General features: G+C 64.6%; 8 protein-coding genes across 8 annotated transcripts; 2 read left to right on the top strand and 6 right to left on the bottom strand.

Annotated features, from left to right (window-relative positions):
• Positions 1 to 801: 801 nt before the first annotated feature.
• Positions 802 to 1,443, bottom strand: EMIHUDRAFT_47399 (hypothetical protein; the record flags this gene model as incomplete). The annotated part of the gene is made up of 1 exon (XM_005769563.1): positions 802 to 1,443. A coding segment is annotated over one exon (642 nt), but the record flags the coding sequence as incomplete, so codon positions are not given.
• A 2,345-nt stretch (positions 1,444 to 3,788) lies between these two features.
• EMIHUDRAFT_244346 (monoamine oxidase) lies at positions 3,789 to 5,156 on the top strand (the record flags this gene model as incomplete). Its single annotated transcript, XM_005769562.1, has 5 exons — positions 3,789 to 4,180; positions 4,258 to 4,405; positions 4,492 to 4,686; positions 4,902 to 4,994; positions 5,103 to 5,156. 5 exons carry the CDS (start codon positions 3,789 to 3,791, stop codon positions 5,154 to 5,156), a joined length of 882 nt encoding a protein of 293 aa, XP_005769619.1.
• A 287-nt stretch (positions 5,157 to 5,443) lies between these two features.
• On the bottom strand, positions 5,444 to 5,892 carry EMIHUDRAFT_370088 (hypothetical protein; the record flags this gene model as incomplete). Its single annotated transcript, XM_005769561.1, has 1 exon — positions 5,444 to 5,892. The coding sequence occupies exon 1, from the start codon at positions 5,846 to 5,848 to the stop codon at positions 5,444 to 5,446; it is 405 nt and encodes a 134-aa protein (XP_005769618.1). The 5' UTR covers positions 5,849 to 5,892.
• A 677-nt stretch (positions 5,893 to 6,569) lies between these two features.
• On the bottom strand, positions 6,570 to 7,755 carry EMIHUDRAFT_244344 (hypothetical protein; the record flags this gene model as incomplete). The annotated part of the gene is made up of 2 exons (XM_005769560.1): positions 6,570 to 6,590; positions 7,462 to 7,755. The coding sequence occupies 2 exons, from the start codon at positions 7,753 to 7,755 to the stop codon at positions 6,570 to 6,572; spliced, it is 315 nt and encodes a 104-aa protein (XP_005769617.1).
• A 770-nt stretch (positions 7,756 to 8,525) lies between these two features.
• EMIHUDRAFT_470319 (hypothetical protein) lies at positions 8,526 to 10,363 on the bottom strand (the record flags this gene model as incomplete). Its single annotated transcript, XM_005769559.1, has 4 exons — positions 8,526 to 8,855; positions 8,957 to 9,296; positions 9,944 to 10,032; positions 10,079 to 10,363. The coding sequence occupies 4 exons, from the start codon at positions 10,361 to 10,363 to the stop codon at positions 8,526 to 8,528; spliced, it is 1,044 nt and encodes a 347-aa protein (XP_005769616.1).
• A 7,304-nt stretch (positions 10,364 to 17,667) lies between these two features.
• On the bottom strand, positions 17,668 to 18,569 carry EMIHUDRAFT_445271 (hypothetical protein). The gene is made up of 4 exons (XM_005769558.1): positions 18,448 to 18,569; positions 18,391 to 18,413; positions 18,197 to 18,277; positions 17,668 to 18,091 (listed from the first exon to the last, which is right to left on the bottom strand). The coding sequence occupies exon 4, from the start codon at positions 17,930 to 17,932 to the stop codon at positions 17,687 to 17,689; it is 246 nt and encodes an 81-aa protein (XP_005769615.1). The 5' UTR covers positions 17,933 to 18,091; positions 18,197 to 18,277; positions 18,391 to 18,413; positions 18,448 to 18,569; the 3' UTR covers positions 17,668 to 17,686.
• A 348-nt stretch (positions 18,570 to 18,917) lies between these two features.
• EMIHUDRAFT_370085 (hypothetical protein) lies at positions 18,918 to 19,906 on the bottom strand (the record flags this gene model as incomplete). The annotated part of the gene is made up of 3 exons (XM_005769557.1): positions 18,918 to 19,142; positions 19,354 to 19,488; positions 19,850 to 19,906. Coding segments are annotated over 2 exons (360 nt in total), but the record flags the coding sequence as incomplete, so codon positions are not given.
• Positions 19,907 to 21,179: 1,273 nt separating this feature from the next.
• EMIHUDRAFT_244338 (hypothetical protein) lies at positions 21,180 to 22,357 on the top strand (the record flags this gene model as incomplete). The annotated part of the gene is made up of 2 exons (XM_005769556.1): positions 21,180 to 21,284; positions 21,437 to 22,357. 2 exons carry the CDS (start codon positions 21,180 to 21,182, stop codon positions 22,355 to 22,357), a joined length of 1,026 nt encoding a protein of 341 aa, XP_005769613.1.
• Positions 22,358 to 22,694: the final 337 nt, after the last annotated feature.

Raw genomic sequence — 22,694 nt, 5'->3', positions numbered from 1 at the left:
CGCTGTGACAGGTAACGTCTCCTCGATGACGCTGCAGCGCGTGAGCGGCGTCTCTTCACGCCTGCAGCTGTGAACAGGTAACGTCTCCTCGATGACGCTGCAGCGCGTGAGCGGCGTCTCTTCACGCCTGCAGCCGTGAACAGGTAACGTCTCCTCGATGACGCTGCAGCGCGTGAGCGGCGTCTCTTCACGCCTGCAGCTGTGAACAGGCAACGTCTCCTCGATGACGCTGCAGCGCGTGAGCGGCGTCTCTTCACGCCTGCAGCCGTGAACAGGTAACGTCTCCTCGATGACGCTGCAGCGCGTGAGCGGCGTCTCTTCACGCCTGCAGCTGTGAACAGGTAACGTCTCCTCGATGACGCTGCAGCGCGTGAGCGGCGTCTCTTCACGCCTGCAGCTGTGAACAGGTAACGTCTCCTCGATGACGCTGCAGCGCGTGAGCGGCGTCTCTTCACGCCTGCAGCTGTGAACAGGTAACGTCTCCTCGATGACGCTGCAGCGCGTGAGCGGCGTCTCTTCACGCCTGCAGCTGTGAACAGGTAACGTCTCCTCGATGACGCTGCAGCGCGTGAGCGGCGTCTCTTCACGCCTGCAGCTGTGAACAGGTAACGTCTCCTCGATGACGCTGCAGCGCGTGAGCGGCGTCTCTTCACGCCTGCAGCTGTGAACAGGTAACGTCTCCTCGATGACGCTGCAGCGCGTGAGCGGCGTCTCTTCACGCCTGCAGCCGTGAACAGGTAACGTCTCCTCGATGACGCTGCAGCGCGTGAGCGGCGTCTCTTCACGCCTGCAGCCGTGAACAGGTAACGTCTCCTCGATGACGCTGCAGCGCGTGAGCGGCGTCTCTTCACGCCTGCAGCTGTGAACAGGTAACGTCTCCTCGATGACGCTGCAGCGCGTGAGCGGCGTCTCTTCACGCCTGCAGCTGTGAACAGGTAACGTCTCCTCGATGACGCTGCAGCGCGTGAGCGGCGTCTCTTCACGCCTGCAGCTGTGAACAGGTAACGTCTCCTCGATGACGCTGCAGCGCGTGAGCGGCGTCTCTTCACGCCTGCAGCTGTGAACAGGTAACGTCTCCTCGATGACGCTGCAGCGCGTGAGCGGCGTCTCTTCACGCCTGCAGCTGTGAACAGGTAACGTCTCCTCGATGACGCTGCAGCGCGTGAGCGGCGTCTCTTCACGCCTGCAGCTGTGAACAGGTAACGTCTCCTCGATGACGCTGCAGCGCGTGAGCGGCGTCTCTTCACGCCTGCAGCTGTGAACAGGTAACGTCTCCTCGATGACGCTGCAGCGCGTGAGCGGCGTCTCTTCACGCCTGCAGCTGTGAACAGGTAACGTCTCCTCGATGACGCTGCAGCGCGTGAGCGGCGTCTCTTCACGCCTGCAGCTGTGAACAGGTAACGTCTCCTCGATGACGCTGCAGCGCGTGAGCGGCGTCTCTTCACGCCTGCAGCTGTGAACAGGTAACGTCTCCTCGATGACGCTGCAGCGCGTGAGCGGCGTCTCTTCACGCCTGCAGCTGTGAACAGGTAACGTCTCCTCGATGACGCTGCAGCGCGTGAGCGGCGTCTCTTCACGCCTGCAGCCGTGAACAGGTAACGTCTCCTCGATGACGCTGCAGCGCGTGAGCGGCGTCTCTTCACGCCTGCAGCTGTGAACAGGTAACGTCTCCTCGATGACGCTGCAGCGCGTGAGCGGCGTCTCTTCACGCCTGCAGCTGTGAACAGGTAACGTCTCCTCGATGACGCTGCAGCGCGTGAGCGGCGTCTCTTCACGCCTGCAGCCGTGAACAGGTAACGTCTCCTCGATGACGCTGCAGCGCGTGAGCGGCGTCTCTTCACGCCTGCAGCTGTGAACAGGTAACGTCTCCTCGATGACGCTGCAGCGCGTGAGCGGCGTCTCTTCACGCCTGCAGCTGTGAACAGGTAACGTCTCCTCGATGACGCTGCAGCGCGTGAGCGGCGTCTCTTCACGCCTGCAGCTGTGAACAGGTAACGTCTCCTCGATGACGCTGCAGCGCGTGAGCGGCGTCTCTTCACGCCTGCAGCTGTGAACAGGTAACGTCTCCTCGATGACGCTGCAGCGCGTGAGCGGCGTCTCTTCACGCCTGCAGCTGTGAACAGGTAACGTCTCCTCGATGACGCTGCAGCGCGTGAGCGGCGTCTCTTCACGCCTGCAGCTGTGAACAGGTAACGTCTCCTCGATGACGCTGCAGCGCGTGAGCGGCGTCTCTTCACGCCTGCAGCTGTGAACAGGTAACGTCTCCTCGATGACGCTGCAGCGCGTGAGCGGCGTCTCTTCACGCCTGCAGCTGTGAACAGGTAACGTCTCCTCGATGACGCTGCAGCGCGTGAGCGGCGTCACCTTTTCGCACCTCGTCACGTCGCGCTGCCTCACGCCCGGCCGGCTCAAGGCTGTGAACGGCGTCTCTTCACACCTGCAGCTGTGAACAGGTCGCGCTGCCTCACGCCCGGCCGACTCCGGCTGCTCCTCTCAGCGCTGAGGCGACACTTCCTAGACACTTCCTAGACACTTCCTAGACACTTCCTAGACACTTCCTAGACACTTCCTAGACACTTCCTAGACACTTCCTAGACACTTCCTAGACACTTCCTAGACACTTCCTAGACACTTCCTAGACACTTCCTAGACACTTCCTCTCTGCGCTGAGGCGACACTTCCTAGACACTTCCTAGACACTTCCTAGACACTTCCTAGACACTTCCTAGACACTTCCTAGACACTTCCTAGACACTTCCTAGACACTTCCTAGACACTTCCTAGACACTTCCTAGACACTTCCTAGACACTTCCTAGACTCCTCCTAGACACTTCCTAGACACTTCCTCTCTGCGCTGAGGCGGCTGCACTCCTCCGAGGGGGTGGCCTAGACACTTCCTAGACACTTCCTAGACACATCCTAATAGGCGGCTGCACTCCTCCGAGGGCGACCCGGCCTCGCTCCTGCCCGAGACTGAGGTCGACCTGGGCGCGAACTACCTGCCCAAGCTCCGCAAGCGCTACTCGACCCACGAGTCGCTCTACAAGTCGCTCTGCCCGACGGCGCCGCAGATGCACGCCAAGATCTGCTCGGAGCTGGAGCTCTACATGGCGTCGAGGCGGTTCCGCCACGCGCGCGTCATCCACGGCGACCCCGTCTTCTCGAACGTGCTGCTCACCGACGCGCCCTCCGTCTTCCTGCTCGACATGCGCGGCGAGGTCGGCAGCACGCTCACGCTGCAGGGCGACATGCTGTACGACCTGTCCAAGGTGTACCAGTCGCTGCTCGGCTACGACTTCATCATCCTCAACCAGCCGCTCAACGAGCGAGACGCCGAGATCCTCGAGGAGCTGCGCGGCGAGTTCGCCACCTTTGTCGCCGCGGAGTACGCCGACGAGGGCGTCGAGATGCACGACGTCGTCAAGCTGACCGCGTCGCACTACTTTGGCATCGTGCCGCTCCACCAGAACCAGAGCCACCGGCTCGCGTACCTCGAGACGTGCAAGGCGCTCCTCTCGTCGCTACCGCCGTAGGGCCTGGCGCCGCTGCGCGGAGGGGGAGCGCGGGAGCGAGCGAAAGGGGACGTGGCGTATGTGTGCGGGGTTAAGGAAGGAACTCGCGCGTTTGCAGAAACTTCCCTCTCTCGGCCTGAGTACGTGCTTTACAGACAGTGTGCACGGTAACCGCAGATAGTGAAGGGCGCACGCGTCACGCGGCGTGCGGGGCCGAGGGCGCACTCTGCTCTCTGGACCGCCACAGCCAAGGAGACGCTGCAGTCGGGAACGGGATGGTCTTCGGCGCCCATCCCGACAGGATCAGCATGCTCTTCTTCCTCTCGTACGTCAAGGCGGCGGGCGGGCTGGTGCAGCTCCTCGAGACCCGCGGCGCGGCGCAGGACTCGACCCTGCGGGGCGGGGCGCAGCAGCTCAGCGAGCGGCTCCGCGGGGCGGTCGAGGCGGCGGGTGGGGAGGTTCGCCTCGGAGCGCAGGCCGAGCGAGTCGTGGCCGTCGGTCCCAGCGGCTCGCTCCTCGGGGTGGAGTGCCGCGGCGGCGGCCCGACCCTCCGAGCCCGGGCCGTCGTGGTCGCGCTCTCTCCCAAGGTTGCGCTCGAGAGCATTTGCTTCGAGCCCCGCCTCCCCGAGCGCCGGCGGCAGCTCGTCGGGCAGCTCGCGCTTGGCGCGTGCAGAGGGGCAGGGGAGGCGATGTCGCGGGATCAGCCGAGGTATGCCGAGGTATGCCGAGGCTAGGCGCGTACAGCAAGTTCGTCCTCGTCTACGAGACGGCGTGGTGGCGCGGCGGCGGCCTCTCGGGCAGCAGCATCTGCTCCGACGCGAGCGAGGAGTGGCCCATCTTCGCCACGTTCGACTACGTGCACGAGGCGCACGGCGAGCAGCGGCGACTGCACGTGCTCGTCGCCTTCGCCACGGCGGAGCTCGCGCGCGCCACCGCCGAGCTCAGCCCCGAACAGCGGCGGGCGCGCGTCGTCTCGAGGCGTGCGTCGGCCGCATGCTTGCGAGCGGGCGCGACAGCGAGGCGGCGGCGCGCCCCCCGCAGTGCGTCGAGTTCCTCGAGAGGCAGTGGAGCGAGGACGGCTTCGCGCGCGGCTGCCCCGTCGACCTCGTCCCCGCCGGGCTGCAGCCGGCCGGCCCGCCCTCCTGGAACGTCGCGCTGGCGCGGCCGTGCGAGGTCGTCGGCGCCGCCGATCGCTGCGGCGGGGCCCGCCTCCCTATCGGAATAAGTATTCTTGTATTCCAACTGGCGCTCGGGAGGACACTTACTCAGCCGCATTCGGCCGTATTCCGCCGTGTTCACTGGATTCGAACCCTCGCCTTCAAGCGGTGCTCTGAAGACGCTGCACGACACCGTAACCCCGCCCCGAGCCTGGTGTCTTCAGCACGTAGGCACGCCTCTTCTTCGCGTCCACGGACACGGCGACGAGCTGGACGGGGTACATGGAGGGCGCAGTGCAGGCCGGCGGGCGCGCCGCGAAGGAGGTGCTCGCCCATCTCGCTGCCGCGACGAGCCCTTCGGAGGAGCTGGGCGGCGGCGGCGGCGGCGGCGGCCAGCTCCAGTGGGAGGACGTCGGGGCCGGCGCGCCAGAGTCAATTTCCACCGCACGCTGCAGCTTCCCTTGGATGGCCGCCGCACGTTCGTGAATCAACTGTGTACCGCCGCACGTCACGATTGTTTCTGTATTTCCGCCCGCGCGAGAGCGGAGCTCGCACGTCGCAGTCAGCCAATTCCTAGTAAAGCTACGTACATGTGGTTCATGTGCGCGAGCCGAGAAGAAGGAAGATCGCGCAAACATAAAACACAGAGACAGAGCGTTTGGCTGTCGCACGCAGCCAGCAGCGAGCAGGTTCGTGTGTGGCTTGTAAAGCTCGGCCTGCGCTGAGCGTGCAGATTGCCGCTGCAATTCTTTGTGTCATGAAGCGTAAGAGCACTAAGCAGAGCCGCCGCGCCCTGCGCCCCGCCCACCCCGCCCGCCACGTCCACGCCCCCCTCGCCCCCCTCGCCCACCGACCGCCGCCGTGGCGCCTGCAGGCTGAGCCTGGGGCACGGTGCGCGAGGGCGGCTGGTGAACAAACGTCGTCTGCGCCGCCACCAGCCGCCCAGTTGCGGCTATGGGCAGCGCCGGCTGGCGGCAAGCCGGGCAGTTGGTGTCGCGCTCCAGCACGCGCGGCACACAAGCCTCGCAGTACAGCGCGTGGCCGCACGCGAAGCGGACCGAGCGCGGTGCGTCGTAGCAGAGGTCACACTGGCGCTCCTCGGCCCCAGCCGTCTCCTCCACCGCCCCCGCCGCTTCGACAAGCGCCTCCAGCCGCGGCAGCGCCTCCGCGAGCGGCATCCGCTTCTTCTTCTTCACGAGAGCCAGCCCGACCACCAGCCGCGTTAGCTCCTCGGCCTGCGCCGCCGACCAGCCCGCGACGGCTCCACCGCCCAGCATCTGAGACATGAACGCGAGGTCAAATTCTGGCACGTACGGCGGCAGCTCAGGCATCTGCCTCTGCCCCCTCGCCGCATCGACGAGCGCGCTCGTGTCAGCTCGCAGCTGCTCCTGGTGCCGCTGCTTGGCCGCCGCGCTCGCACTCGCTCCGCTCGATGACATCGTGAGGCACAACGAACTGCGAGCTCCTTAGTCCTTTCGCCCAGCGGGTCCACCACAGAGTTCTCCCCATCATGTGCCCAAATGCGCCCGCCGTTTTTCGTCATACCCCCCCCCCTGGAAACCCGCCGACTTTGATTGGGTCCGGTTCAACCTCACTCTCATCTTTATACTTACAGACACAGAACGTCAGATCTTGCGCCACCCAGGGCTGGACCTAGTCCGGCGCACGACAAGCTCGCGCGTTTTCTTTTTCTATTTTCAGAGTATGTGATGAGGCACTAAAAACGTGTAAAGAACATACCCGAAGCGCGAAGGTGGACTGCTCACTTTTAACATGACGGGGGGGAAGATGACGAGGGGCAAGCCGCACGCGCGCCCACGTTGTGCTATCCACCAACTATTCGTGTGAGTGCACGAGGTGCTCGATGCACGATGGTGCAGACCCAGGCTTGCGCCCGCATCAACCATCATCGTCCGCGGCCTAGCTACAGCAAGGCAGCACATAGCGCTGTCCGTGCCGTCGCCATCGGTGCAACCTCCTCCCAAGCATTCGTAAGCGGGTCGAATCGTACTACCGCGTTGAGAACGTCGACGTTCTCGACCTCCACATTCTCGCCGCCCAGCGCATACAGCTTGCCGTCGAGCACCACCATGCCGACACAAGCCCGCGACACCGCCATCGGCGCGACCGCCTCCCACGCGTTCGCTGCCGGGTCGTACCGCTCGACCGAGTTGAGGTGGCCGTCGTCGTCGTTGTAGCCGCCAACAGCATAGACCTTGCCGTCGAGCACCGCCACGGCGTGAGAGTTCCGCGCCTCTTCCATCGGCGCCACCGCCTCCCATGCGTTCGTCGCGGGATCGTACCGCTCGACCGAGCTGAGGGCGCCGGCGCCGAAGCCTCCAACAGCGTACAGCTTGCCGTCGAGCACCGCCATGACGTGAGCAATCCGCGCCGTCCCCATAGGCGCCACCGCCTCCCACGCGTTTGCTGCCGGGTCGTACCGCTCCACCGAGCTGAGGTCGTCGTCGTCGTTGAACCCGCCCACAGCGTACAGCTTGCCGTCGAGCACCGCCATGGCGTGATTAATCCGCGCCTCCGCCATTGGCGCGACCGCCTCCCACGCATTCGTCGCCGGGTCGTACCGCTCCACCGAGCTGAAGTATTCGTCGCCGTAGTTGTTGCGACCTCCCACAGCGTACAGCTTGTTATCGAGCACCGCCGTGCGGACATTCGTTCGTGCCGTTGGCATCGGCGCCACAGCCTCCCCCTCCCACTCGTTTGTTGACGCGTCGTACAGCTCCAGCGAGTTGAGGAACTCGCCCTCTCTGTCTTGGCCGCCAAACACGAGCACGCGCGGCCTCTCGCGCTTCTTCAGCGTTTCCTTCCAGCCGCGGCGCCACGCGCGGCATGTCCCCTTGACGGCGTGCTCCGTGGTCGGCAGCTGGGCGAGGATGTGCGGGGCGAGGTCCGGAGAGAGGAGGACCTCGGAGAGCACCCACTCGGGCTGCTCCACGAGCCGTGCGGCGTGCTCCTCCGCCACGCGCATTGCGGCGGCGCTCCAGAGGGGCGCCTGCTCGTCGATGAAGGCGACAAGCTGCTCTGGCGAGAGGCCAGACAGGCGGGCGCCGATGCGGTGGGAAGCCATCGGTGTGGGCGTCAAAAAGAAATCGCGCGCCATCTTGCAGCAAATCCGTAAGAGTGACATGGATTCCGGGTGACACAGTGGGATGTGTGTGGGTGGGTGGGTGGGGGGGGGGGGAGTGGTGTGACTGCTCCTGTCGTGCGTGAGCTCTTTTTTCTAGGCGGGGCCCCCCGGAGGCACCGTGCGCCGCGCAGCAGTGCGGAAACTGGGAGCCGGCTCTATTAGTCTCTATTAGCACCGGCTTCCCGAATGATCACGGTTGATCATAGGAATAGCCGCCAGAGAGCCGATTTTGGCCCCCAAAGTTGTGAAATCGTGGCTGAAAGTCCACTATCTTGGAGAATCTGACCAGTCTCAATGCTCATATAGCTCCACAGGATGATTTCCCCCTCGAAAATGCTCGAAATGAGGCGTAAAATCAAGGGCCCGGAGGGTCTGACCACGAGTCTCTGCACTGGGGGGGTCTTCCACGACACCCCCCCCCAGCAGCAGGGTGACTTTAGATGTGTGCAGCGTGCAGGCCAGGGGGGGCGGGGGGGGCCCGGGGGGGGGGCCGAGCAATGTGTGCGGCCGCGCGCTCCTGACAAGCGCCACAAGGCAACTTTATCTCACGTAGAGAGCTAGCTCTATAGGAAACCATCTTTTGAAACGTTTCAATGTTGAGGATCATGCATCAATGTCGAGGATCATGCATTGGTCACTAAGCTGTGTATGGCGGCCCGTCGCCGCGACTCGACGCCGCGCCGCTCTCCCTCTCCTCTCCGCGCGTCTCCTCACCGCCGTTTCACCTTGCCGCACGTGTGCGGCCGGTGCTTGCCGGCGCACGCCTCGCACGATGGGGACGGCGTCCACTCCTTTGGCGGCTTCGGCGGCTTTGGCGGCCGCGGCTCCACAGGCGACGGCTCGGCGCTGCCGGAGAGCTCCCACGGGAACTGCACCGCCAGCGGGGCGGGGCGCCTGAAGCCACCGCCGCCGCCGCCGCCGCCCTCGCCGCCGCTGCTGCTCGCCGCGTCGGACGACCTGCCCGCCGCCCGCGCCACGCGGCCCGACGTCTCGACGTAGTCCCACCGCCAGCCCTCCCTCTCCATCAGGTGGCGTAGCACCTGCGCGGAAAGCGGAGGGCGGAGGGCGGGGGCGGGTCGGCGTGAGACGAGGCCGGCCCGCCCGGCGCGGCGGGGCGGCGGGGCGCGTCTCGCGGCGGCACCTCTCCGTCCTCGTACTTGATGGTGTGGCCCTCGGCGGCGCTGCTGCTGAGCACGAGCCCGCGGAACCAGCGCTTCTCAGCCGGCCACCATACGCGGACGCGGCGGCCGGGCAGCGGCGGCGGCGGGTCCTCGCCGCCCGCGCCGCCGCTGCCGGCGCCGCTCGCGCCGCTGCCGCCGCCACTCCCGCTCGCAGCAGCCGCCGCGCCGGCCGCCGGCCGCTTGCGGCGATATTTCGGTTTGCGCGTGGCGTCGCCGTCGGAAAAGACGTCGGCCTCGTACGCGCGCGCCACGTACTCGCGCCAGAGTGCGCGCACCTCCTCCTCATCCTTCATCGGGAGCCTGCCCCAGTCGGCCGCCAGGTTGACGAGAAACACGTACGGCGAGGTACTCCCTTGATTTGCCAAAATAGGCATTTTTTCGGTGCTCCCCGCACCCCTAACGCGCGCGCGCAGCGCGCGCTAGGGGTGCCGCAGGCACCCCTAAGCGGCGCGCAGCGCCGGCGCACCCTTAAAACGCGCCAGCGGCGCGCAGCGCGCGCTGGCGGCGCGCAGCGCCGCCGCAGGCGGCGGACAGCAGGGGCGCAAAATTAAACGCCATTTTCGGTTTCGCACTTTTGCCAAAATCTTGAAAATCCGGTACAAATCGACTTATGAAATTTTCCCCAGTGGCTTCAGCTCGGTTCCTCCCGCGGGGATCCACAGCTCACGAGCGGAAGGGAGAGAGACTGGGAGAGATCACAGGCCAAGGCAGCCGTGCCCGTGGCCGGTGAGCTGCGAGCTGCGGATGTTGTTGCGGACGTTGTAGCTTGCGGCGCAGCCCTCGGAGCAGAAGGGCGAGTCAGGCCGCGGCTCGTGCTCGTGCACGCACGGAGGCAGAACGGCCGCCCCGAGTGGAGCGAGAAGTGCTGCCGCCAAACGCGCGGGTCTTGCGCGCCTAGGAGCTTCCGAGAATACTCATGGAAGGCTTCTCTTCCCTCTCTCGCGGACCATCGCGCACCGCTCATCTTCCAGTCGCAAGTGATGTAGTCAATTTCGACGACTCCGGGCGGGCGGTGCGAATCCGCCCAACGCACGGCCTATGGGCGGATCGGTGGTGCGTCAAATGCATGTACCCGTGCACACGGCTCCGGTGGGGTGGAGCCCATCCCGACGGTCCAACGCCGCATTCTTGTTAGCCACGATTTGAGCTCGCTGCTCTTCCGACAGCTCGCTGCCGCCACTAGCGCTGCCGCTGGCGTTGTCGTCGGCAGCAGTGAGGCCGTCGTCATCTCCGCCGCCGCCGCCGCTGCCGCTGCTCAAGTCGCAGCTGTCCGAGCCGCCCAGGCAGTCGTCGTAACCGTCGTAATAACTGTCTTCCGCAAACGCCTCATCGTCCGACTCCAAGTCAATCACAAGGAGGGCGTCCATAGACACCTCACTAGACCCCACACACAGTCTCGTCCGTGCCTCGCCGGCCGGCGAGATTGCTAGAGGTGGAGCAAGCTGCTCTAGCCTCGCATGTCACTTACTGTCGTCTGTTGTGTCGTTGTGCCCTTGTTTGTACTCTTGGCACCGTGGAGTGCTGGGGGGGGCGACAGGGAGGATATGGCCTTGAGTCATGTGTTTGCCGACTCAGGGTGTGTGGCAGCCCGCTGGCTGTGTGTCTTGTGAGCTTGTTTGTGTCTGTGTGTCGCTCGTGCGTGTCGTCATCATCTGTCCAGCGTCCACCCATACCGCGTTGGTGTCCAGTCCGAGCCTGGCTGTTCTTCACCTTTCTACCTACCTACGGGGAGAGGACCCTGAGTTGACCAGGGGTTGTGCGCCGGGCCCTCCTGCTCGGCTCCAGCGAGTAGACAAGTGTTGTCATCAACAGAGTAGAAGGATCTGACCTCAGGGCCGATGTGACCAAGCGCTGGTAGCGTGGTTTTACCTCACACCCATGGTCTCACAGTGTGCCGGCAGTCGCCGAGCAGTGTCGCTCACACAAGCCGCAGCACAAGTGACTGAGGGCCAGTGAGGGCGAGCCCATCGCTGTCACAGCTGTGACAGCCGCACAGTAGGCTGTGTCAACTGTGCAGAGTGTGTGAGCAGCAGAGGAGCTGCTCTCCAGGCTTCTGTCGCAAAGAGGTGCATGCCACCGAAAGCGCTGTCGAGGTTCGCCGAGCGCGGCGCAGGTTGGAGGAAGCCGCCACCGACGAGCGCGTTGGACTTTTCACTCCGGACAAAGACGGGCACACAGCGGACGGTGCGGGGCGTGTGCCCGTCATAGTGGCGAGGCGCGGGACCGTCTGTGGCGAAGTGGGTCGCGTCCTCCGATTTCCTCAACTCACGGTCCTCTCCCTTTACCTACCTAGTGGGCCATAGTGGGCCACTGCCACCATTCTTTTTCTGCTCATAACAAATTGCCCTTCCCATCATATTTTAGTTACTGGGTCCTAATGGCTATGTGGGAGAAGTTTGGTCTTTGTTTCATGGGGGGATCTGGAGATATTCACGGCTAAAGTTGGTGCCGGCACGGCTCCCCTAGCCGGTCTCTCGGGGCAGGCCGGGAAGAGCCTCCAGGCCTTCTGTGGAGCTTAGGTAGGGTCCCCAGCCAGCCTCCAGCTGCAAGGCAGTCTCCAGGGGCCATGTAGCATGCCTGACATGACAGTGCAACCCACCCGGACACGGGTAGCGCACCAGAGAGGGCCAGATCCATTGCAGCAGCCAGCGCAGCAGGGCCCGGGGATCGGTCGCGGAGAGAGTTGCGGGCCGCTGGCGACCTCACACGGCGTCGCACGCCGTAGAGGTAGCCCCGAGAGACGCAGCTGGGTGTGTCGCGACCGCCGCCGCGAGGCTCGTGGCGACGGAGGCGCCGGCGCCAGCATGCGCCGCCTCCCTCAACGCCCGAAACTCGGTCACAGCCGGGGGAGCGACAGCGGCAGAGATGCGGGCCGCTGGCGACCTCACACGGCGCCAAGCGCCGTAGAGGTAGCCCCGAGAGACGCAGCTGGGTGTGTCGCGACCGCCGCCGCGAGGCTCGTGGCGATGGAGGCGCCGGCGCCAGCATGCGTCGCCTCCCTCAACGCCCGAAACTCGGTCACAGCCGGCGGAGCGACGGCGGCAGAGATGCGGGCCGCTGGCGACCTCACACGGCGCCAAGCGCCGTAGAGGTAGCCCCGAGAGACGCAGCTGGGTGTGTCGCGACCGCCGCCGCGAGGCTCGTGGCGATGGAGGCGCCGGCGCCAGCATGCGTCGCCTCCCTCAACGCCCGAAACTCGGTCACAGCCGGCGGAGCGACAGCGGCAGAGATGCAGCCGCCGGCGACCTCACACGGCGTCGCACGCCGTAGAAATGACCCCGAGAGACGCCGCAAGGTGCGTCGCGACCGCCGCCGCGAGGCTCGTGGCGATGGAGGCGCCAGCGGCAGCATGCGCCGCCTCCCTCAACGCGCGACACTCGGTCGAGGCTGGCTCGAACTGCTCGAGGCCAGCTGCCTGACTTGTATTGACAGCGAGTGTGTCGCCACTCGCTCCTGACCACACGTTGAGGGGGGCGTGGACATGTTAGCCCTCGGCAGCTGCGATGCGCACACACCTGTCGCACGGATCCAGCGGTGGTGGCGATATGCTGCTCGGCGAGCCAAAGAGAGCGTGCCACCGAGAGCGTGCCACCGAGAGCGTGCCACCTAGAGCGGAGTGCGCCGCCCTCCGCAGCGGGAGTCGGTTGCGGGTGGTGCAGCGGCGCCGTGATAGAACAACACGCAGCGCCAAACAGCGTCCGCCAGCGCAGAGAAAGGAGCCCGTGCCGACTCGTGCACGCCTGCGACAGCTCGAGTGGCTCAGCGCGAGTGCTGGCTCACATCCGGTCGGCTCACAGTGCTTGGGCAGCCAGGCTCACCGTCGGCGAGAGCAGCTGCGAGCGACACCACGTCGAGCCAAGGCGACGCTTTCTTCCGTGGCCGCCGCGGCTCGTTTCCGCCACGCGGTGGGGTGCGGCGGAGGCCGAGGCGTGCGCCAGCCGCGCTCGAGACCAGCAGGCGGCCTGGGAGGGCGCTCACACGCCGCGACGACCTCGGCGAAGCGAGGCGTCGCGCCAGGTCATTCACGGTTTTAACCCACAGCTGTGAGCGCTGTCAGAGCGGTGTTTCGACACCGATATCGTTCGAGGAGAACGCTGTTTGAAAATCCCTAAACGGCTACCGAAACGGGGTGTCCGGAAGGGCGATATCACGGCGGCCTGACTGTGCCTCCGTGTGCTCGCCACATACCCCCTGCTGCCCGAGGGTCGTGTTAGCACTTTATTGGGTACATACAGAGGCGGTGGGAAGCCACCACGTTCCCTTCAAAATTTCCGCCACAGAGCTCCGGAGCGCGCTCTGCACGAGCTCCTGGGGCGCGGTTTCGTCTTTCGATCCCAGAGACGGTCGTCGCACGTCGGCGCCCCCGTGAGGTCCGCCGTCAGGGCGTGTCAGGCATGGCCTGAGCAGGGATAGCGTGTCGGGCTTCACAAAAGGGCTGACGCGACCAGTCGAGCCGCTGCCACGTGCAAGCCCCGCAGAGGTGCGGGCGAGAGGGCGGCCCGAGCCCGAAAGGGCCCGCCCTCGACCTTGCTCTACATGGTAACGGATAAGAAGAGAAACACCCCCGACTCGGGACACGCTGTGGTTCAGACGCCTTCTTCCCGCGCGGTCTTTTCGCTGGTGGGGCACCGCTGCTCGCCTCGCCGCCTTCCGCCATCACGGTCGGCGCCTCGTCGTCGAACGCCTCCCCTCGCCCGCGCCGCCCAAGGACCGCCTCGCCTCCTGGGGCACTGCTGCTCGCCTCGCCGCCTGCCGCCATCGCGGCTGGCGCCTCGTCGTCGAGCGCCTCCCCTCGTGCCAGAATATGTGTCGTCTGATGTGTCACTGTGTACGTCACATCGGTCTTGATAACAAGCACGGTCGATCCGTCGAAGCGATATACTCGTCACGTCACGCTGGACGGCTTGCACGGAACTCTGTGCCGGCAAAACAGGAAGAGCCGTGCGGCAAGAAGAGCTCGATAGGGAGCGAGAATCGTCAAAGGTGCTCACACAGGTTTCGGACGTCCGTCCTGGGCGGTCAGTTCCCCCCAGGTTTGACCGCGCAGGTCTCAAAACTCGTCGAGCACTCGTAGCCTTTCTGCGACTCTCTGCGTGCTGCCGGCTCGGGAAGAGCAAATTTTGCAAGATATCTCAACGAGATCCGACATCTGCGCGGTCATTTTTGGAGTGATCTTACCGCGTCATGACGGAGTCTTGATACCTCTCGGAGCACCTCTAACGGTTCTCGCTCCCTATCGAGATCTTCTTGCCGGACGGCTCTTCCTGTTTTGCGGGGCGCGCTGAGCTCTGTGTCAAGCTCGAAGGGCAACGGAAACGAGTGCATCGCTTCGATAGACCGACTGTGCTTGTTACCAAGACCGATCTCACGTACACAGTTACACTCCAGACGTCCTGTACTCTCCCATCCGACAACCGGCAAAACGCTGTCGTGAGCCAGCCGCTCTTGCGGCAGCCGTCAGCAGAGACCGAGCGCATCGGGCGAGTGATTATCGAGATGGCGAGCCGGCCGTGGGCCCGGACGACGGCGCTGGAGCGACAGATTTTGGCTGAGGCTCCGAGGAGGCGAGAGCGAGCTCTAGAGGTGAATCACGTGTTTTGGCTCTATAGTCCAGCTGGGCTCATCCCGGGCTCAGTTGGCTGGCTGTTGCGGGCATTAAGAAAACAGGATGGCGCGGCACGCCGCCGTTTCTAAGCCTTTCCACCCACCCCACCCACCCCACGCCGTGGTTTCTTAGCTTCGGCCGGCACCCCAGGTCAGCCGGGATCTAGGAATTTTTAGGTAAAATGACAATAAGGAAGCGCTGGACCGATGCGCCAGTCAGCAGTCTTGGGATGACAGGAAGACGCACACACCTCCATCCACACCGCTGAGGGGTGGCCCGTCTACCGTCTACCGGTAGACCGGGTAGACGGTAGACCGTTTGGTAGACGAGTCTACCGCAGTCTACCGGTAGACCGTATCTCATGAATACTTGATTTTTCACGCCGTGTAACAATCGTGATCAAATGGCCCTGCTGTGAGCTGGTACACCAAGAATGGCTTACCACTGCCAGGAGCCACACTGTGGCAAGCTGTGATGAGCGTGGTTTGGCTTGTGCAGCCCATACGGACGTGGTATATACACACATATGCGGCCACGTGTCGGCCGGTTCGGGGCACGAAATCCGGATTTTTCCACGGCGTAACAATCGTTGCTGTAGTGGCGCCAATGGCCGCCTCCCGTCGCGCCATTGGCACCCTAGCCAGCAGTAGCACCGGAGGCAACACCACCAAGCCCACAAGTCACAAGAGTGACGGAGATGCTTGCCACGAGCACCGTGACGCCCGACCCTGTGAGCACCGTGGGCGTATACGGCTGCATACGGTGAGATGATGCACAGCATGGCCAGACGAGGGATGCAAGGCTCGCCAGCTGTATGTTAGTGAGGTATATGGATGTGATCAACATGTGTGCGTCACAGGTACGCGCAGCAGCGCATGTAGCCGCTGAGATCGAAGACAGCGCAAACAGGTCTTTTTGCGCCACGCACCCGATGGCCGTGCTGGTCCAACTGCGTGCACAGGAATGCTATCAGCGCGTCTCCGCCATAACTGGACATGGCAATGAAGCAGCTGAGACGTGATAACACCGGTGCTGGGCTAAGGAGGTGCCGCTCACCGCCGATTGTTACGACTGTCGTCGAAGGCGAGCGGCGGTCGCCGGGCAGCAGCTCGTGGCGATCGTCGATCCGCGAGCTGCCAAGCTTGTCACAGGCTGGCACTGGATCGAGGACGATGGCGCCGCGCGGCTGGAGGCAACGGAGAAAGGCATTGTGGAGCGGCGAGGCGATTGTTACGAATTTCGAGGCGCGGAAAAATCCGACAGCCCTGCAAATCAAGTATTCAATATATAATGCCTTTTCCTTTAGACTTGGTAGACCGCGGTAGACTCGTCTACAGTGGGTTGCGGGCATTAAGAAAACGTCGCATTAAGAAACCCTACCAAGCGATTTCCGCAAAAATCTAAGAAACCACGGCGCGCCGCAGGCGCGGCCCCGAGAAAAGGCCAGACACCGAGTGTGGACGGGAGGCCCAGCTCAAAATTTCTCTTCGCCTGCGGCGCGCGCACTTGTCACTTTCCAAGTCTGCGGTGTTCTGTCTGAGTGGATGGAGTGAGAATGGAGGCGTGTGTGCGTCTTCCCGTCATCCAGACAGAGAGCCGACTCGGCGGCAGACTCTGGCATCGCCCTCGCGGACCGCAGCCCTAACCTCTTACCTAAAAATCCTTCGGGCCGGCGCTCTGGCTTGAGTGCCCCGGCCGGAGCTAAGAAACCACGGCGTGGGGTGGATGAGGGCTGTGGAAAGGCTAGAAACGGCGGCGTGCCCCGGAATCCTGTTTTCTTAATGCCCGCAACCTTGGAGCACTTGGAGTGCGGTCAGTAACCTCACGTCCAGGACCGGGGAGCTGAGAAGCGCACCCAGTTGGCCGGACGCTCGGCATCGGGTTACGGGCTAGAGAGCCCTAGCCCCGGGGGTGCGCGGTCGCAGGGCCATAACACGGGTCTCCGAGGGTTGGCTCCGCGCTCCGGGTTTCCCCTAGCAGCAGACCGCCCCCTCTACTCGGAGCTAAAGAATACTCTCCGAGGGTTGGCCCCGCGTACCGGGTTTCCCCTTAACTGCAGGACGCGCCCTCTACTCGGAGCTATACTACGAGAATACTCTCCGAGGGTTGGCCCGTGTACCAGGTTTCCCCTTAACTGCAGACGCCCCCTCTACTCGGAGCTAGTGTTTGTGATACGAGAATACTGTACGACCGCCTTCACGCTCTACTCGGAGCTACTGATACGAGAATACGCACCATCCCCACGCGATCCCTTACTCGAAGATAATACGAGATTACGCAGCTGCGAGGCACCTGTCGAGCAGCTTCCGAACCGCGGCGAGCAGCTTCCGCGGCCGTGGGGCGTGGGGGGGGGGGGGGGGGGGGAGGGGAGCCCAAAGGGACGCGGCGGTTCTATGGGCGGCGAAAGTCCAGAGAGAGGATTTGGGAAACGGCCGTGGCGGGTGGGGGGGGGGGGGGGGGAACCACGGAGGAAGGAGGGGAGGGGGGCGCCGAGGGGACGGGGGGCGGCGAGGGGAGGGGGGGCGGCGAGGGGAGGGGGGGCGGCGAGGGGAGGGGGGGCGGCGAGGGGAGGGGGGGCGGCGAGGGGAGGGGGGGCGGCGAGGGGGCGGCGGCGGTCTACCGTTCGGCGGCTGAAAAGGGGTAGACCAGTCTACCGCGGTCTACCAAGTCTACCGGTAGACTGGGGTCGTAGGTTCATTACGGTCTACCGGTAGACTGCGGTAGACTGCGGTAGACTCGTCTCTACCAAACGGTCCTACCGTCTACCCCAGTCTACCCCAGTCTACCGGTAGACGGTAGACGGGCCACCCCTCAGCCACACCGCCCAAGAGAGAGAGCTCTCTCACCGCCCAGAACACCGCAGACTTGGGCAAAATGACAAGTGCGCGCGCCGCAGGCGAAGAGAAAATTTGAGCGGGGCTCCTGTTCACACTCGTGTGTGGGCCCTTTCTTGGGGCCGCGCCTGCGGCGCGCCGTGGTTTCTTAGATTTTCGGTTTTCGCGGAAATTGCTTGGTAGGGGTTCTTAATGGGACGCTTTCTTAATGCCCGCAACAGACTGTACGTTTACGAAGGAGAGTCTCAACGTCAACCAAAAATGAAAGTTGAAACGGCGCGACCCGCCCCGCGGTCGCGCCCGCCGCCCGCGCGCCACACGGAAAGAGCGTGGCTAGCCATAGACCCGTTAACACTCGATTGACTTTCGAAGAGTGACACCGACTCACCGACCGGCAGCGGCACGGGCACCGCCCCGTGGTAAACGAAACGTACAAATAGAGACGATCCCTGCCTCCTCACGGCGCGCGAAGGCAGCCGCCCCGCGCAAGCCCGCATCGCGCGGGCGGACAGAGGTGCGGCGGCGGCGCGTAAAGACGCCCGCGCCCAAGAGGTGGGCTGCGCAGCGCATACAACAACACGGACGCATGTAGACTAGACGTCCGAATGCATCAGCTCCTCGCTGCCGTCACCCTTTTTCCCCGACCATGACATCACCTGTCGCGGCGAGGGCGGGTCGCGGCGTCATCGGCAGCAGCGGCTCGAAGGCGAATAGCAGCGGCGGCAGTGAGTGCGGGCTGTATTGGGTGGGCGCCGCCGCGCCTTTGCGCCGCAATAGAAGAGGTACACCGCATAGATTACGCCCGCGTAGAAGCACGCCATCGCCGACGCGTCGGCCCCCTCCTGCGTCCGGGGGCGCCGGCCGAGGCTGAGGCGAGGGCGCCACGCAGCGATCTTCGCAGTGGCCTGCGAACGGGTGCAACGGCCGCGCGCAGAGAGAACGGTTCGCGCGGCGCCTTTGAGACGCCGAGGAACCAGTTGCGCAGGGAATTGAAACTGGGAGGCGCACGCACCAGACCGAGCACTCCAAAGACGGAGAGGCCGGTGCAGAAGTACGCGCAGCACTCCTCGAGAGCGCCTGGCATGTCGGGAGAGGACACAGGCAGCACGGCACACGGCGCAGCCACAGAAATCGCTGATCTGTGCCAGCCGGCGACCGTACACCAAAAAAAGAATTTTACAACTAAACTCCCTCCTTTTGTGCAAAAAAAGACTGCGAAAAGAGATACGAGGAGGCAGACCCCCCAGGGTGGGCGACGGCTAGCGCATCACACCCTCCTCTCCTTAAAATCCCTGTGTGGTGGCGGCGTGCCGTTCTCCCATCCCTCCCTTGGGTTGTGTGTTTTCTTTCTTTCTTTCTTTTTGTGCAAAAAAAGAAAAAAACTCGCGGGTGTGATGTCCACTAGCTCCGAGTAGAGGGGGCGTCCTGCAGTTAAGGGGAAACCCGGTACGCGGGTCCAACCCTCGGAGACCCGTGTTTACTTTAACATCGCTTTTCCTCGGCGCTCGCGTCGAGCCGAGCTCTCGGCACTCTACGGCGGGCGTCGCTGTGCGGGGCGCCCGTTTCCTGCTGGCCCGAGCGGAAAGCTCCACGCGCCCGCGCGAGCTCCCGGCCGAGCCTCCAGCTCGGCGTCGCACTGCTGAGGAGCCGATCGTCGTCCGTCGGTGCTCTCGAGGAGCCGAGCTCCTTGGCCTGCGGCCGGCGACGCTGCAGGACGGCGCGCGCGCACCCCCCCTCCCTCACCCGCGCGCTCTTCCGCGGGCGGCGCACACGCACCCCTCGCCCCGGCGCTCTTCCGCGGCGCAGCCCCCCCCCCCCCCCCCCCTCGATCTCGCGGCGAGAGCACGAGCGCGCCGTCCTCCGGCGACGCGCCGCAACGCTCTTCCTTAGGTCGTCCTCCGAGATATCGGTGCCGGACCGGCGGGGCGGGGGCGGGGCGGCGTCGGAGCAAGTGTCTCGGCCGTCGGTCGACGGAGCGGCGACCCGCGAGCACGCTTCGTCGGCGCCCGACGAGGGTGGTGCCGCTGTCGCTCTGCCGCGTGCGCAGGCGTGCCTAGGCGTGCCGAGGTCTCGCGACGGCACTCAGCCCGAGCCCCTCCGGGCGCTCGATCGTATGCTCGTGGAGGCGTCGCGCGGCCGCAGTTTTCGCAGCGGCGGCCGCCGCTGCGGTGGATGCGGGCCAGAAAGAAGGCCGCGCGCGCGGCCAGGGGCCAGGGCTGGCTCTGGCTCGGGCGAGGGCGATCCCGGTTGTCCCTCCGCGGGCGCCTCTGGTCATGTCCGCTTGCTCGACGGCTGGGTTGTGCGTGCGCGCGACTCTCGAGGCGTCGGCGAGTAGTGTGCGCGGGCGGTGGGTGCCGTGGAGATTAGGGGAGACGTCGCTTTGAGCTGCGGGTAGCGGGACCGGGAGATGTTGGGAGATACAGACACGGCGGTACGGTGTCTGGAGTAACATCTCAGAGGTTGAGCAGCGCAGGGGGTGTGCACCTGCCCCCCCATCTCCGGTCCAACGAGTAGAAACATGTTTCCAAAAAGCAGCTACGCCCCGACACGACGACGACGGACGAGACTCACTCCCCTGGTCGCACACGCTCCCGAATTCGCACCATGGATCACCCCCCATCGCGCCCACACCTATGCCCGAAGGCGGTCAGCGTGGGGCGGAGAACGATCCCTGCGAGGACGAAGGTCATCACCTGTCGATCGGGGCAGTGGTTGTTATGCCGGAGAAGGGGAGAGAGGCAGAGGGGCAGAGAGCAGGAGAAAAAAACTCATCTCGCGCATGTAGGGCTCGAGGTGTAGGGTGTGGCAGAGCAAGGAGAGAGATTCCGTCACAAGGCAGTGGCTCAGCAGAGCACCGCCGACAGATTTCATTGTGTGGGGCTGTGGGCAGGTGGGGCGGTGCAACAGAGAGAGAGGCGACAATAGAACAAACAAAAAGAGGCAGGCTGCGGCGAGAGGTTAAAAGAAAGAAAGAAAGAAAGAAACCAGACAACCCAAGGGAGGGATGGGAGAACGGCACGCCGCCACCACACAGGGATTTTAAGGAGAGGGGTGTGGTGCGCTAGCCATCGCCCACCCTCCCGGCGCGGCGCGCGCCACCGCCCCCGGCGCGGGGCGGGATGTCAGTTCGTGAGTCCTGTGTCCCGTCCCTGTGCCCCACCTTCTTCTCCTGCGTCGGTCCCCGCGAACCCCACACTATATAGCGCCACCTCTCGTGAGCTGTCCTGTGAGCCGTGTGTTGTGCGTCTAGCCAGTCCGGACCCCAGTGCTACGGCCGGTGACCGCGTGCCTCGTGTCGGCTCCCGAGCCAATCGTGTGCAGCGTGTGTGTGTGCGTGTGGGCCCGTCCTCCATGCTAGGAGGTGTGTAAGACTGACTGACTGACAAAGCTAAGTCACCAACCTGGAGAAAGAAGAGGATCTCTCTTCCTGGTGTGTCGTCGTGGTTTCGTATCAAGAAACTCCTCGACCTGCCGCCCCTCGCGTGTGGCGCTCCTCGAGACCTCGCTCGTATAGGACAGGCTGCACCCGGCGGCACGGGGGCAGGTCGACGGGCGATCCCGGTTAGGACTCGGAATTCTTTTGGCTCCGGTGGTGTGCCGGTGATAGTACTAGCACGCGCCAGTTCGCACCTGTGTCGAGCCTGTCTGCTGTGAGAGAGAGTTGTTTTGTTTAAATTCTTTTACGAGTCCGACAGTAGGACTAGGATTCCTATACCACGTCGCGCTCAACACACAGAACGCAAGATGGCGACCGGCGGCGCTCCGCCTCTCACCATCATGATCCCGCTCGGTGGCATCGGCTCCCGCTTCCAGCGGGAGGGCTACACCTCGCCCAAGCCCTTCGTCAACGTCCTCGGCAAGGCGTGCTGCCGCCGCCGCCGCAGCAGCTGCACACCGCGCACTCTGCCGCGTCCTGCCAGCCAGTGGGACGGCTCGCTGTGCGGATACGCGTCGCTGCGGCCTCTCCGCGTGTGTCCACCACGGGTGCGTAACGTCGTCAGGCGATGATCCTGTGGGTGATCGACTCGCTCAAGACGCGGCCGGGCGACGCGCTGGTGATCGTGTACGACCCAAAGTTCATCTCTCCAAAGTACTGGGAGCCCGTCTGCTCTGCTCACCCGAACGTGTCTCTCGTCCAGCTGCCGGGCCCGACCCGCGGCGCCGCAGAGACGGTCCTGCTCGGGCTGCGAGGCATCTCTCGCGCGCTGCGCTCGCGGCCGGTGATGCTGGTCGACGGCGACACCTTCTACGACGAGGACATCGTCGGGAAGTATCGCGACATCTGCGCAACCTCCAACGGCGTGTTTTACTTTGTCGACACGCAGCCGCAGCCGCTCTACTCGTACGTCGTCTTCGACGAGGCGAGGCGGATCCTGCAGGTCAAGGAGAAAGTCAAGATCTCGGACCACGCTAACACGGGCTGCTACTCCTTCATGAGCGGCGTCGAGCTCGAGGCGCAGTGCCAGGCGCTGCTCGACTCGCAGACGACGCAGCTCTCGCAGGACGCGATCGGCGAGTTCTACACGTCGGGCGTCATCACGCAGATGATCGAGGAGGGGCACGCCTTCCGCGCCGTCGAGGTGGACCCGAAGCGGATGCACGTGCTCGGGACGCCGCCGCAGCTCCAGGCCTTCTGCCTCGCGCAGCAGCGGCAGCCCAAGCTGCGGATCTGCTTCGACCTCGACCACACCCTCGTCACGGCGCCTCGCGTCTCGGGCGACTACACCACCTGCGAGCCCCTCGCCGAGAACATCGCCGCGTGCCGCGCGCTCAAGGCGCAGGGGCACCACATCATCATCGCGACCGGGCGGCGGATGCGCACGCACGGGGGCAACACCGCCGCCGTCGTCGCCGACATCGGCGCCCTCACCCTGCGGCAGCTGTCCGACTACGGCATCCCGCACGACGAGGCGCGCGCCTGATGCGAGAGTAGACGGTAGGACGAGACTCGACGAGACGACGAGGCGCCGCTGCCCGGCTAGAGCATCCCGCAGGACGTGTCGGGGACTCGAGGAGATCTGGCCGAGATCCGGCCGAGATCTGGACGAGATCTGGCCGAGATCGGGCCGAGATCGGGCCGAGGCTTTTGACGGCCGCGGCTGCGACGCTCAGGTTGCGTTCGGCAAGCCGTACGCGCAGTTCTACATCGACGACCTCGCCGTCTCCGCCTTCAGCGATCTCCACAAGGCGCGTCGGCTTCTACCCCGGCTGACTACTTAGTACTGAATCATCCATATGAGTATACTCATCCATGGTTCA

This window comes from Emiliania huxleyi (assembly GCF_000372725.1).
Source record: "Emiliania huxleyi CCMP1516 unplaced genomic scaffold EMIHUscaffold_417, whole genome shotgun sequence".
In the NCBI taxonomy this organism is placed as follows: Eukaryota; Haptophyta; order Isochrysidales; family Noelaerhabdaceae; genus Emiliania; species Emiliania huxleyi.
The sequence above is the reverse complement of the archived record's forward strand: the minus strand, read 5'-3'. Positions and strand labels throughout refer to the sequence as shown.